This window comes from Blennius ocellaris, assembly GCF_963422515.1.
Source record: "Blennius ocellaris genome assembly, chromosome: 9".
Classification (NCBI taxonomy): domain Eukaryota; kingdom Metazoa; phylum Chordata; class Actinopteri; order Blenniiformes; family Blenniidae; genus Blennius; species Blennius ocellaris.
Genome location: NC_137658.1, coordinates 6,643,645 through 6,656,190, shown reverse-complemented (window position 1 = coordinate 6,656,190; position 12,546 = coordinate 6,643,645). Strand labels below are relative to the sequence as shown.

Sequence of the window (12,546 nt, the reverse complement as noted above, 5' to 3'; positions counted from 1 at the left end):
ATACGGCTTTTAGCGAGTATACCTCGTACATTATTTCTGCATCTATTCTTGTGTTGTGGAACGGCTCACAGAAAACACGCTCTTTCTTGCAATTAGTTCTATGGCCAGTGTGATAAAAGGCAAACACAGAGCACACAAACACGAGGCAATGAATTGATTAATCCGCTCTCCGCCACCGGCAAGACTGACCTTGTCCTTCGTGCACCACTGGGCGTCATCGTCTGCATAAGTGTTTGACAAAACCACCACAGCAGCTGTACATAAATAGACATAACATTTTATATCGATATTCTTTATTTCAAATATATAGAATCATTTTAATATCAAGACGAGATGCTTTCACTTCACATTCCGGTGAGCTGTACAAACAAACAAACAAAGAAAACAACACCCAAATGATGTATATTGGCTTGTTAAGAACTGTTAATTCGCATCTCATATTGATCCTTTGAGCTAATTGATTAAAGCTAAAAAAAAAACAACAACAAAAAAATCTATTAATAACATAGCATTTATACTTCCTCTGTGTGCTATTACATGATGGTTTCATCCTGTGAATTTCAACGTCAACTATTTATACTTGGCACTTTTATAAGAAACAGTATTTGTCGAAAAGCTCTGAAATTAGAAAACGCGTCGTCTCAAATGAGGCAACAAGAGACACAGGTGAAGGTAAACATAGCCACGTTTGTGCTGATATTAGTGAATTATGTAGGCCGTGCGATCGGGGACACTTTGCTGATGATCCGGCAATCGGAGGAGTCGACCCCGGGCTCGGTATCACTCTGTGCTTTTGTCTTCTTTCTTTTTGCCTCCGAACAGGGCGCTGGCCAGAGCCACGAAACCCAATCCCACCACCGTCGCCACGCCTGCGGCCATGGCCAATTCTCCCGCCTTACGCACCTGCGCAGAGGGACGGGGGGGATATTTCAGTCATTCTCCACCATGCAGACAAACTGTGTCCAACAAAAGTGACCTCCCCCCCCGGTTGAAACCTACCTGCCGGGACTCGGCCTTGCCGTAGCGCAGCTCGTTGGCGAAATGCTCACAGTTGCCCCTGAAGACGCAGTAGGGCCGCTCCTCGCCCACCAGAGCGCAGGCCTCCTTCACGATGACCTCCGCCAGCCGGGGTTCGTAGCTGTCGTCCAGGCCGTTGTTGATTTTCCACTGGTTGTTTCCCACCACGTCCCACAGCTGCTCTTTCTTCACTATGGCCTTCTCCGCCAGAACAGACATCACGCTGCTGGAGCTGTTACCCGCGATCTCAGCTGGAGATGAAATATGGATGTATTCAGGAACTATTGAGGGATATGAGCAGTTTTTTTAGACGACAAATGATGCTGACTGTTGGTGGTGTGAGTTGGCGTCTCATAAATATGGGCTGTGGGACAGAACAGAAGGCCTTTTGTTCCACACTTTGGATTTGGGACTCACATGGTGGTGCCAAGTGAACCACGTAGCCATCGCCGACGTACACAGCCCAGTGCTGATAGGTGGTGCGAAAGATCTCGATCAGGTCCCCGAGCTTCGGATTCTCATCGTACTTGGATTGAAAGACAAAACAGGCTGTTTGACTTTGCAACACACTTTGTTTTGGCACCAACTTCCAGCCTATTTAGCCGACTCAGACCATCTGACATCGACAAGGAGAAGACTCATGAATGGAACTCATTACAGCTCAGAGGAGCGACAGTCAGATCCATAAAACAAGAAGATTATCCAATGAATATAATCGAGATCTCCTCACCAGTGTCGGGGCCATGTTTGTCTTTCTTTATCTGGTAAAATTTGTATTGGATGGACTCTCAGCCCCTGCAAAAACAAACATTAAACAACATGAGTTTATCTTTTAACATTATATGTTTATCAGTTCAGAGCGAATTAACTTCACAAAAGTCATTATTTAATGAGTGATGTATAAATTGTCGTCAGTGGGCACTATTTGCATGGAATTTTACATTCGTACTCACATTTTAATATCGTTCTACTTCGCTCTCATCCTGCGTCTGAACTTTTTTACAGTAACCAGTCGGATCAGTCGGAGAACTTCTCCCTCGGCTTTTCAAGCCGTCACAGAGGAAACGTCTCAGCTTGAATCGTGATTCAGAGCTGGAGTTTGAATGTTCGACCTGAGCATGGCCACAATCTGTCCAGGTAACAACTTCCGCTAAAATGTCAGTAAGTGTAACTGTGTGCATGTGTGATTTCTGTCTGAATCAGAATCAGAAGAACGGGGGAAATTCTTTTGACATAGCTCCACAAAGTAATGAAAAGGATAGTTAAATAAGTAACACTAAGTTAACTGTACAGATATACAGGATTAAGGACAGTCTTATTGCCACTGATCACGTCATTATTGCCACACTTGTTTAATAAAAATGTTGATCCATTTGAATAAATAACAAGTTGTGTGTGTGTGTGTGTGTGTGTGTGTGTGTGTGTGTGTGTGTGTGTGTGTGTGTGTGTGTGTGTGTGTGTGATGTGTTTACTGGGCCCTTTTAGACAAAAAGAAAGAAGGTCCCCACATTTTAAGATATGACCAGAAGTAATTAGACGGTACGTTTAGGCAGGCAGTAATACAAGATAAAACATTTCCACCTGTGTCGTCATGTAAATAAACAAGTGAAGTACTTTCTTTATAAAAATGGTCCAGCTGATCAAATGTTTACGAACAATTTAATGTAAGAAAAAAATCAAATATCAAACGTGGGTTTTTATATATTATTAGAGGTTCATATTTCGAATCGGTAAACGTTTGCGCCATAACATTGTGGCTCTCGTTGAAGGACTTTTACTTTTACTTTCACTAGCTAGTGGAAGTAACAGTAGAAGAAGCATATATGTGAGCGGAGCTGTTAGCTGTTAGCTCTTTAAATCAAACATCAAAACACCGCGGCAGCGACACACAAGCCTCGCCTTGGCTTTTCCACGGCGGTTCGTACAGATTTACGGTTTAGTTTTTATTTCGTCTTACCTTGAACGCTGTTATCCCCACTGATACGATCAGACGTCAACGAAGCGCAGCTGAAGATCAGCTGGGAGGGATCGGTGGTGACGTCACAGCCTCCACGTCATGACGCGCCAACGATGACAGTAATCCTCATGCTTATGATTACTGTCGCAGTCGGCGATTTAATTAATGTTTTTCTCCTTTATTAATTTTTAAAAAAATGTAAGTAACTAGCCTAGCACGGACACAAAAAGTAGTAATAAGTAAAAAAAAAAAAAAAGTAATAATCATGTTATGCTTTAAATAAATAAATAAATACAAATTTTGGTTGATGTAATAATTCTAATTTGAAAATTTCACATTTACAAATATAGGTTGGCAAATGTTAACCCAAATTTAGCTCATTTCTCGATTGAATTTGTACAAGACATTAGATTAGAAGAATATTAGATTATACAAACACACACAAACAAAAGAAAAAATTCTACTTGTTAAAATAAATAAATATATATATAAAACTTACAAAAGAATAATTGCTCTTGTTTTCTCCCCATGGTGTCATTTGTATTCCTACTACTGTGTCATGAAACTTTTGTTTTGCAAAAAAAAATGGGAAACAGCTTTGTTAAATAGATTATTTTTATTTTATTTTTTAATCAATTCTCAAATATATGTCTTAATATTTTAATGTGAAATTAATTTACTCTTCCCTTTATTTAATTTCCACTTATTTCTGTGTATGCACACTCTTATAAATAAACAATAATGTGGACTGAAAAAAAAGCAGTGGAGGAAAAGGATGCAGAACCTTTTCTCGTCAAAGAAGAAACCTCTGTTCACATTTTTTTATTTTTTATTTCAGAATAGTTCACATGCTACATGAGTTGGATTCTGTGTAAAACAATGCACCAAGCTGCCTTCAGGACTGACGCAGCAAAGGTTCTTGCGCAAGCTGACCCGACCGCCTCTCGCCACGTCATCCATTCAGGTCCACTTTGGAACATTTCTGTCCAGATTTTGCGTTGTTTGGTTTTGGTTTTTTTTTTTAAATGTGATCCCACAGAGCTGTTCTGCATTTTAGAAAAGGCACAAATAAAAGACAATGGCATATTTATTGTCCCAACCGATCACCTAATACGGTCTAAAAAAAAAAAAAAAGATATCATTGAAGGTAAACTTATCTTTCTCATATCAAACCCCAGATTCCAAGAGAGCCATGTCTGATTTAATGTGTGACTTAATGTCTCTCAACGATCCTTCGCGGGTCCGAACTGGGAGCCGTTCCACCTTCAGTCGAATGTGTTCAGCTTTCAGGCCAGCTCGGTAAAATACAGTGACGTATGTAATGTGCACGTGTGCAACGCGTTTGTCTTTTCTTTCCATGAAGCCACGTGACGACACAAGTGCATGCATGGACTGATTTTTTTTTTTTGTTTTTGTTTTTTTTTAAGCCTTGGGTTCGTTTGTGAGAGCTACACTTAAAAACATTTGTATCCACCTCGCGCGTGTCTGCATACTGTACTGAAAACATCCAGCATCTTAATACATCAGATATCCTATAATTTATATATATTCTCCTTAAAAAAAGTGTTACGTCTTTTAAGATGAGGAGGCGTGAGCTATGTACATTTACTTTACAACAACATGAATTTAAAAAAAAAAAAAAAAAAAAAGGATTTTTCCTCATTCCAGCTCAGGATCTGTTGAAAGGTGTGCTGCTCTGTAGTCTCTCTCTCCACATCTTCTTTTACCTTTTCTGTACTTGAATTCATCTCCCATTAGCCAGTTTTTTTTCCCCACCATGAAGAAAGACAGAAAACGCCAAAGATCCAACCTCTTAAGAGTTTCCTCTGATCAAGACAAGCACTTCCTTTACTCTTTTGTCTGTTTTGGTCCCTTTACTTGTATCTTCAAGCTCCTTCCGCGGATCCGCCCGGTCTCGTCTCGTCTCGACTCGCTTTCCACCTCCAGCCTCAGTCCAGTTTGCGCGCGCCCAGTTTGAGAGGACCTTTGGCAGCCTTGCGCTCGGCTCGTTTCGCTTCGAGCTCTTTCCTCCTCTCCTCCCGTTTCTTTTTGGAGAGCTCCGCCTTGCTGAGGCCTGAGAAACGACACACAGGGAAATTCACGAACTTAGGCATCTTACTTGCAATGATTGGAAAAATAAAGAAGGAGAAAACACAAAAACTGCTTATTTAAGCCGCTCCCGTGTAAAGATAAAAAGGGTCTAGTTTTGCCAGACTTACTCTGACTTCCATCAACCGACTCCCAGCTCTCCTCGGCTCCCCAGTCGCCTGTCGCCTCCGCGTTCCAACCATCCCCCGCCTGAAACCAGGACACAACGCCAATCAATCAGCGATTCCTCGTTGACGTGGCTTGTCTGCTCAAATCATCATCATCATCCCTTCAATCCGTCTTTTGTTGGGTTTTTTTCGTCCTCACCGCGTTGGTCGTGTTCCTCTGCGACACGCTGGCGAAGAGATCGTTGTGTCCGGTCGCCTTCGCCGAGCTGCTGCTGCCGCCGCCGCCGCCGTCCCAGTTGTACTCGCTGGCCAGCCGCACCCCGTCGGGCAGCGGGAGCTCGCTGTTGGCCACCGTCGCGTCCGGGTCTTCCTCCGCCCAGTCGTTGCCCCAGCCCTCCTCGCCCGCGGAGCTCTGGCCCTGGCCCTCCTTGTCGTTAGACCAGCTGTCATCGGCGTCCCAGCCCGAACTGCTCCAGTCGGAGCTCTGCTTCTTCACCGCCATGGAGGCAGACGAGCGGCTCGCCTGCATGTTAGAAACAATTAGAAAAAATAAATAAAAAAAATCAACACTGACTGAAAGCTGTGGGGGAAAAAAAACTCCTGTTTTTGTGACTGGCCTTCTTTTTCGTGGACGTCATTCCTGACCAGTCGGTGTTCCAGTCGTCCGTCTCCGTCTGGGTTTTCTCTGGATCCTGAGAAAACAACACGAGTCAACTCGTCATTCGATGGGACATTACGACACCGGATCTTTGTGACTGTGAATAAATCGAACCTCCAAGCTCCCCCAGTCCTCCTCGTCCTCCCAGCGCTCCCCTATAGGCTCGTCGTCATTGTCCGTCCCTTCAAGAGTCTGCGATTGGCTGGCTCCGCTGGAGGCCGCGTGGTGAGTCAGAGAGGCTTGGGGAGTTTTATCGTCAGGACCTGAAGATGGAACAAATTGGACAAGTTAAAATTTGATATATGGTTCCTTGACATGAGGATTTTAAAAACTACTTGTTGAATCCTCAAACAATAAACACCCACCAGGTGTTGCAGCTTCATCGGTGGCACTTGTAGGGCTGGTCGACCCGCCGCCCTCAGCCGCGACACCGCCCTCAGCCGCTACGCCGCCCTCCGTTCCCGGTGCGTTACGGATCAGCTTGGACGTCAGTGACGACATGCCCGTCACGGCCCAGCCGGTCCAGCTGGACGAGGCTCCGGCAGGCTGAGCACACGACCCCACGTCCTTTTCTGGAGGCCGGATGAGGGATGAGAGTTTACGTTTTTTTTTTTTTGTAGATCAACAAGAAAATGGAAATAAAATTCATTACAAAACTTGGTCAATTCAGGGGAAATTCTTTTTTATAAACTCTGCACGAGACCGAACGAAAGCAACAAGTCGAAGAGAGGCTTTGTTAAGTACCTATCTCAGCCAGCTTTGTCGGGTCTTCCGACACCGTCTCCAGCTTGATAAGAAAACTTTTGATGGCTTTAAACGCCTGACAAAGAGGAGAAAAAAAAAAGTATCAAATCAAAATTTCCAGTGAAATATATCATATAATTCAACTTTTGGTGGCTGTATTTCCTGCAGCGTTAGCGTACGATCCTATAAATGTCCATTGCTACCACCCATTATTAAAACCGAGTATTATTTTAGTGCCACAGTGGCAAAGAAATAATAGTAACTCCATAAAGGAAGGTTCTAAAAGCCGTCGTGTACCTGGTCCCTGACGCTCTTATCTGGATCAACAGTGATGGCACAGAGAGTGGGCAGGATCCGGCCAGCAATCTCCGTTACGCTGTAGTAGTTGTGTGTGGCGGCGAAGCCCAGAACGCCGGCAGAGCGGGAAGCGGGAAAAGGGTCTTTAGTGGCTCGTGAAAAGGCCGAAATCAGAACACGCTGCCGAGTCTGTGGGACAGAGGGACACATTCTTTCACCGACTTTTTCCTTTTAAGAGAAGGACGCTAGATGAAATATTAAGTCCCGAGTAGTTAGTTCTGCGTGGTGAAGTGGGCGTGCTTTACCCCGGCGTTGAGGTAGGAGGCGATCTTTCCCAGGCAGACGGTGGTGTTGCAGCGAATCGGCCCTTGTTCGTCTCGGGCCTGCAGCCTGGCAAAGTGACGCATCAGCTCCTGGTTCAGGTTGGGCTCATTCAGCTTGGGCGCCAGAAGCAACATCGACTGGAGAGAGAGAGAGATAGAGAGAGAGACGAAGGGGTAAACGTGCAGCTATAACAACATTCTCTTAGCCATAAGCCGTCCTGAGATCCAAGATAAGGAACAAGTTTGCTTTATGTTGATTTGCTGTGGTGGGAATTTTACCAGCGAGGAACTCGTCTGCTGCAGCGACACGGTACTTCTGCACTCGGCCTACTAACAGAGTTTGAAGCGGTAACTACCTTCACTGTCTGCTCTCTGATGGCGGGGTTGGTGTCGGTGAAGCCGTGAACGACGTGAGGGAAAATCTGGGAGTTGACTGCCGCTTCGTTCAGATACTGAATGAACTGTTCCATCTGAGAAATAAGAGAAAGAAAAAGAAAAAAAAGCTCATACAACTGAGTAAAGATTATGTTTTTGAAATTAGAAAATAAATCCATTACTGAAGACAAACCTGCTGCAGAAGTCGTATCCTCATCGCTCGGTCCGTTGAGGAAAACATTTTTACAATAACGGGGATGATCTTCAGTTGATATTCTTCTGCCGACAGAAACTTTCCCACCTGGCAAACAGACAGCAGCAGAGTTTTTTTATTTTTTTTATTTTAGAAACAGTCTTGCTGTCGAGTTTCTCTGCCGATTCATTCAAAGGTTTTTACCTTAAATAGAGGCGTAAGAACCACGGCGCCTGCGTTACCAAACTCGAATGCGGTGAGAAGCTGAGGGAGGACCTTGTGTTTACAGAAGTCTTCGGGGAAAGAGTCCAGATTTTCACTCAGATCCTGGAAAAACTGCTGCTTCTCGGCGGGTTCCTTGATCTGAAGGGGGAGAGGAGATGATTAGAAAGCTTGTGATGGATGATAAAAATGCAAAACGTGATGGAAAGTTAAAAAAACAACAAAACAAAACAAAAAAACTTACATTTACTATTGGAAAAATACTATATAGGAAGTGTAAATATGAGTAATTTGCTAAAAGACACATTTAAAGATTAAATGCTTTATAACTGACTGTTAAACAGTCAGTGGGCCTGAAACAAGCTGTTATCTCTGACAGGCCCACATGGAGTCACAATTGCGCAATTTATAAATCGAATTAATAGTTAATGATGCATGCAATACAACTGCTTTTGGTTTATTTTCTAGGTGACGACAGCAGCCTGTTCTTTCAAGCATGATCTCTGTGCAAGGGAGGGGCTACCGACATTCATTTTAACTATTTCAAGCTGGCAAAACGAGCGATCGTTACAACCCAAAGCCGTGGAGAGATTCATAGTCACTCGTTCTATTCTACCAAGCTTTGTCTGAGCCCACGGATTCAAAACTCTTTTGTGCGGAACCATCGTTTACGTTCCTGCCTTATGAAAGTTGCTCTATCAAATAAATATTGATGGTAAATGCTAAATGCGGCTCTTGTTGGCTCAACTAAAACATAAAAGGAGAGGATGGGAGAACAAGAACTTGACCACTTTCTATTTTGGTGCCAAAGAGCTTGAACTTGTGACTTCGCTTGTTGAGTTTCACTTTTTCTTTTGTTGTTGTTGTTGTTTTTCTTTACCTGGATCTCTTCCAGAAAAAGATTGCTCTCCACAAAGCTGTTGCTGAGGAATCCGCCGGGGGCTCGACAGTTCTGGAGAAAGCGAGCCGGGTTGGGCCGGGCTCGGGGGTTGGCCCCGACCAGCTCGCAGTAATGAGGGACCAGCGTCTTCGGGATCTGAGGGCAAGAGGACAGGAGAGGAAGTGTGAAAAGGGTTTTGGGTGAAGCACAAATAATCCTCCGGTGCAGCTGAAAGCCACAGCACATTGAATTCCCCGCACACAGTCAACGCAGCATATATATATATATATATATATATATATATATATATATATATATATATATATATATATATATAATATCTTTGCCGACTCTGCTGAATGAAATAAAAAACACATTTATCATTGTCAATATTCTATACTTCCAGTAAAGTTTGGAAAGTAACTTGAAGTCGTAGAGTGAAAATACAAGGTTCTTTACGACACAGGAACTAGAGAGGAAACGAGACCTTTCCTAGTGAACGGAGGGAGGACGTGCGAGGTAGTGGCCCGTTGAACACCTCCCAGATGAGGCAGCCGAGTCGCCACACCTCCCCTGCCCTGCAGGACGACGACAAACACGTCATGAGCAAAGTTCATGAAGGAAAAGTTGATTTTCCCCAAAAACACCCTCGCGTACCATTTATCTCCACCACTTCCGGGCGTCTCCGGCGGGTCATATTTCTCCATTTCGGGGTAAACAGCTTTTGGGGAAGGGAGCGCGACCCCGCTAGGGTCCCCCTGCTCCGGACACACATGGTCCAGGGCCCCGAGCTTCCACTCCCCGGCCCGGTCCACGAAAACAGCCCAAATGCCCAGGTTGTTATGAAGCAGGTGACAGTCGTTCACGAGAAAACTGAGCGCTTTCTGGAAATGAAGAGAGAGCCGAGCCGGTCAAGGGCAACTGACAAGACAATACAGATAACGTGAATGTGTCAGAGAATACGATAATACTCCGTTACCACTATCTGATGCAGCCCCCAGGAAACCTCCAGTTCCCCGCAGCCGCCCTTCTCTGCCTGAGCCTTCAGGTGGACTGCCAGGGGCGTCACCTGCTCTGTGACCAGGTACAGGCTCTTTTCTGTCTGAAACAAAACACAAGCAAGTTCCTCTGTTATTACACTTCAATTCTGAATTTTTCGTATCGTAAAACACGAAATTTGTAACGCGCAATCAACACTGGAGCTCGACAGACAGACGATCGTCTATTGGTACCCAATTATGAGAATGATTTCACGCTTATTTACCTTTCATACAACGGATAGTCATGAATTTTATGGTAACAAGCAGCCATGTTTTCTTTGGATTTTAAGTCAAACTCAGACATTCAAATCACGTAAAGATTTGTAACATAGAATTAGATCATTTTTGAGAGTAACAGTCACTCTCAATTTTATAATCTATAACAAAACAATGAAAAATGACAACTTCAAGAAAATAAATCTTCCTGCTATTTCTACTTCTACTGCTGTACAACAAACTAAAAGCCTCCTTGGAAACTATTCAAACTCACCTCCATCTGACCGTGAACATGGGAGAGAGAAGATGAGTGAGATGAGACGCAGCTCGTGAATAACACGACAGTCACAAAGGAACAAGCCGCCGAATAAAACCCAATTACACTTTTACACCGACGCCGATCGCTCACATACCTCCAACCCATCCACGTAAGCCAGGATGTTGGGATGACGCAGGGTTTTCATGCGCTTGAACGCAGCCTTGGCGAGCTGAGTCTGCAGCTCCGTTCCCTGAGCCACGTCGTACACGAAGACGGACACCGGCTCGCCGTTGGTCTGAGGAGACAGGTTGAGGGATGAATCACTCACAGGTCTGAGATGAGCTAAAGACACAATGCTGATGTTTTGTTTTTTATTTATTTAAGCTGGATCATAATGTGTAAATTGTTCTTTATTCCAAGGCCATATTTCCTCAATATACTACAGAAAAGCCAGTCTGAATGCAGGACTGTGTGACCTTTTCCAGTTTTATTTACGAAAACTGACATCCACAAGAAAAAAAACAAAACTGTTGTCATCATCAGCCGCACTGTATCTGCTGGGCACAGAAGATATTTAAACTTTATATTACACTGATTCCCAATTCCATGGACAGAATGATAGTGGTGTGTACAGATAAAAGTTTGGCCTTGCCATCATTTTTCTTCTGTGAGTTTTATCCAAAACAAAGTAGAGATCTTGTATGAATCGCCAGATGGAGATAATCTAGTAGTTGTTTTGACTCTAGTTATTTTACTGGTTGAATGTTAAATTATACCAGATTTTTATTTTACTCAGGTTTATTTAGTTGAGGCAGTGGGTGTGGAGGGCTGCCATCACTTAAAAAACAAAACAAAACTGTGTGCTCATCTTAAACAACTAGGAATTATGGTTTCTAACATAGAACATTAGCATCTTACTGAAGACTGAAGAATTCAAACTTTACAGTGAATAATCAGCCTGTGGCTCAGGATGCTGGGTCATGACTGACACAACAGTTTCAGCTTCTCGGTCGTGACAGGTTTTGGCGTTTGATACCGCAAACCACGGAGGACGACTCGATTTATCGTCATTAGATATGATCTAGAAATAAGACGCAGATTTGCAGGTGTTAACGAGGCTTAAAACGGGGTGACGTGGCGAGAAATACGTGTCTGACGGAGAGAGTAAACACGGAGCGGAGCGGAGAAAAACTGGAGGAAATGCCACCAGCACTGGCAGTGACACCGCAGAAAAGCTTGAGCTGAAGTCACAGGCTGCACTGACACGACGTTTGAAGCTCGGAGCGAAGAAGAAAATAGACATTATTTCAACGGGCCTCCGAGTCCCAGCGAGCTAAACGTTAGCGGAGCTTTTACCTTCCGCTTGCCCCGGTGGAGACTCCATATTCCCGACTTCTCCTGGCTCTCCGGGAGGATTTCATAAGCGAAATCTTTGACAGGATCCCTGGCGAAAAAGGACCACATCTCCCCTCACATCCACGCCTCATCAAACACACGCACACAGTCACACAAGAGCGGCAGCGGCAGAACTAAACACAGGAGGAGGCCAGTGAGACGCACGGTTCCCTTGGAAAATGGCTCCGTGGGAAACGTTTCTCTGAGCACATTGGTTCCGCTGTGGACTGAAGTCACTGAACGAAGGCATCTAAAATAAAAAAAATTAAATTAATTATGGTTTTTAAAAATGGAACTCCTTTATCTTAATCTCATCTGGGAAAGGAGAAATCCACAAGTAGTTACTGAAATGATAGTCAAACCTCACGGTTTTTCCCCCCTTTTTTTCACAATTTTTCTTTTAACATACAATCTACTTGTGTGGCATTTGCATCATTTAACAAAGTTTGTATTTGTTTTTATATCATTTGATTATCTTCCTCGGAAATGTACTTTGAACGTATGCTTCGTATATTTCACATCACTAAATCTCAGCAAACAACCTCCTATTAGTAATATTATACCTAATAATTAAATAGTTACTAATCCCCTACAAGCACTAATGGTTTCTGAATTCAATTACAGAAATGTAAAGTAAATCTACTGGACTACAAATGTATTTCCATATCTGGTGTGGAGGAGGAATGGATTGATGAATCATACATAAATAAATTACAGTAAGTGCAGATACTGTAGTTACGAGGGGTTTGTTATT

At 43.7% G+C, this 12,546-nt stretch overlaps 2 protein-coding genes across 2 annotated transcripts; both read right to left on the bottom strand.

Moving 5' to 3' along the window:
• Positions 1-276: 276 nt before the first annotated feature.
• On the bottom strand, positions 277-3,063 carry LOC308134748 (phospholipase A and acyltransferase 3-like). Its single transcript, XM_080502530.1, has 5 exons — positions 2,975-3,063; positions 1,748-1,812; positions 1,435-1,543; positions 1,000-1,268; positions 277-903 (listed from the first exon to the last, which is right to left on the bottom strand). Exons 2-5 carry the CDS (start codon positions 1,760-1,762, stop codon positions 781-783), a joined length of 516 nt encoding a protein of 171 aa, XP_080358656.1. The 5' UTR covers positions 1,763-1,812; positions 2,975-3,063; the 3' UTR covers positions 277-780.
• Positions 3,064-3,823: 760 nt separating this feature from the next.
• Positions 3,824-11,928, bottom strand: scyl1 (SCY1-like, kinase-like 1). Its single transcript, XM_080502079.1, has 18 exons — positions 11,754-11,928; positions 10,552-10,692; positions 9,862-9,984; positions 9,540-9,766; positions 9,370-9,460; positions 8,883-9,038; positions 7,985-8,143; positions 7,781-7,888; positions 7,569-7,682; positions 7,195-7,350; positions 6,890-7,078; positions 6,593-6,668; positions 6,214-6,420; positions 5,963-6,111; positions 5,808-5,882; positions 5,390-5,713; positions 5,194-5,272; positions 3,824-5,048 (listed from the first exon to the last, which is right to left on the bottom strand). Exons 1-18 carry the CDS (start codon positions 11,859-11,861, stop codon positions 4,924-4,926), a joined length of 2,607 nt encoding a protein of 868 aa, XP_080358205.1. The 5' UTR covers positions 11,862-11,928; the 3' UTR covers positions 3,824-4,923.
• Between the last annotated feature and the right edge of the window lie 618 nt (positions 11,929-12,546).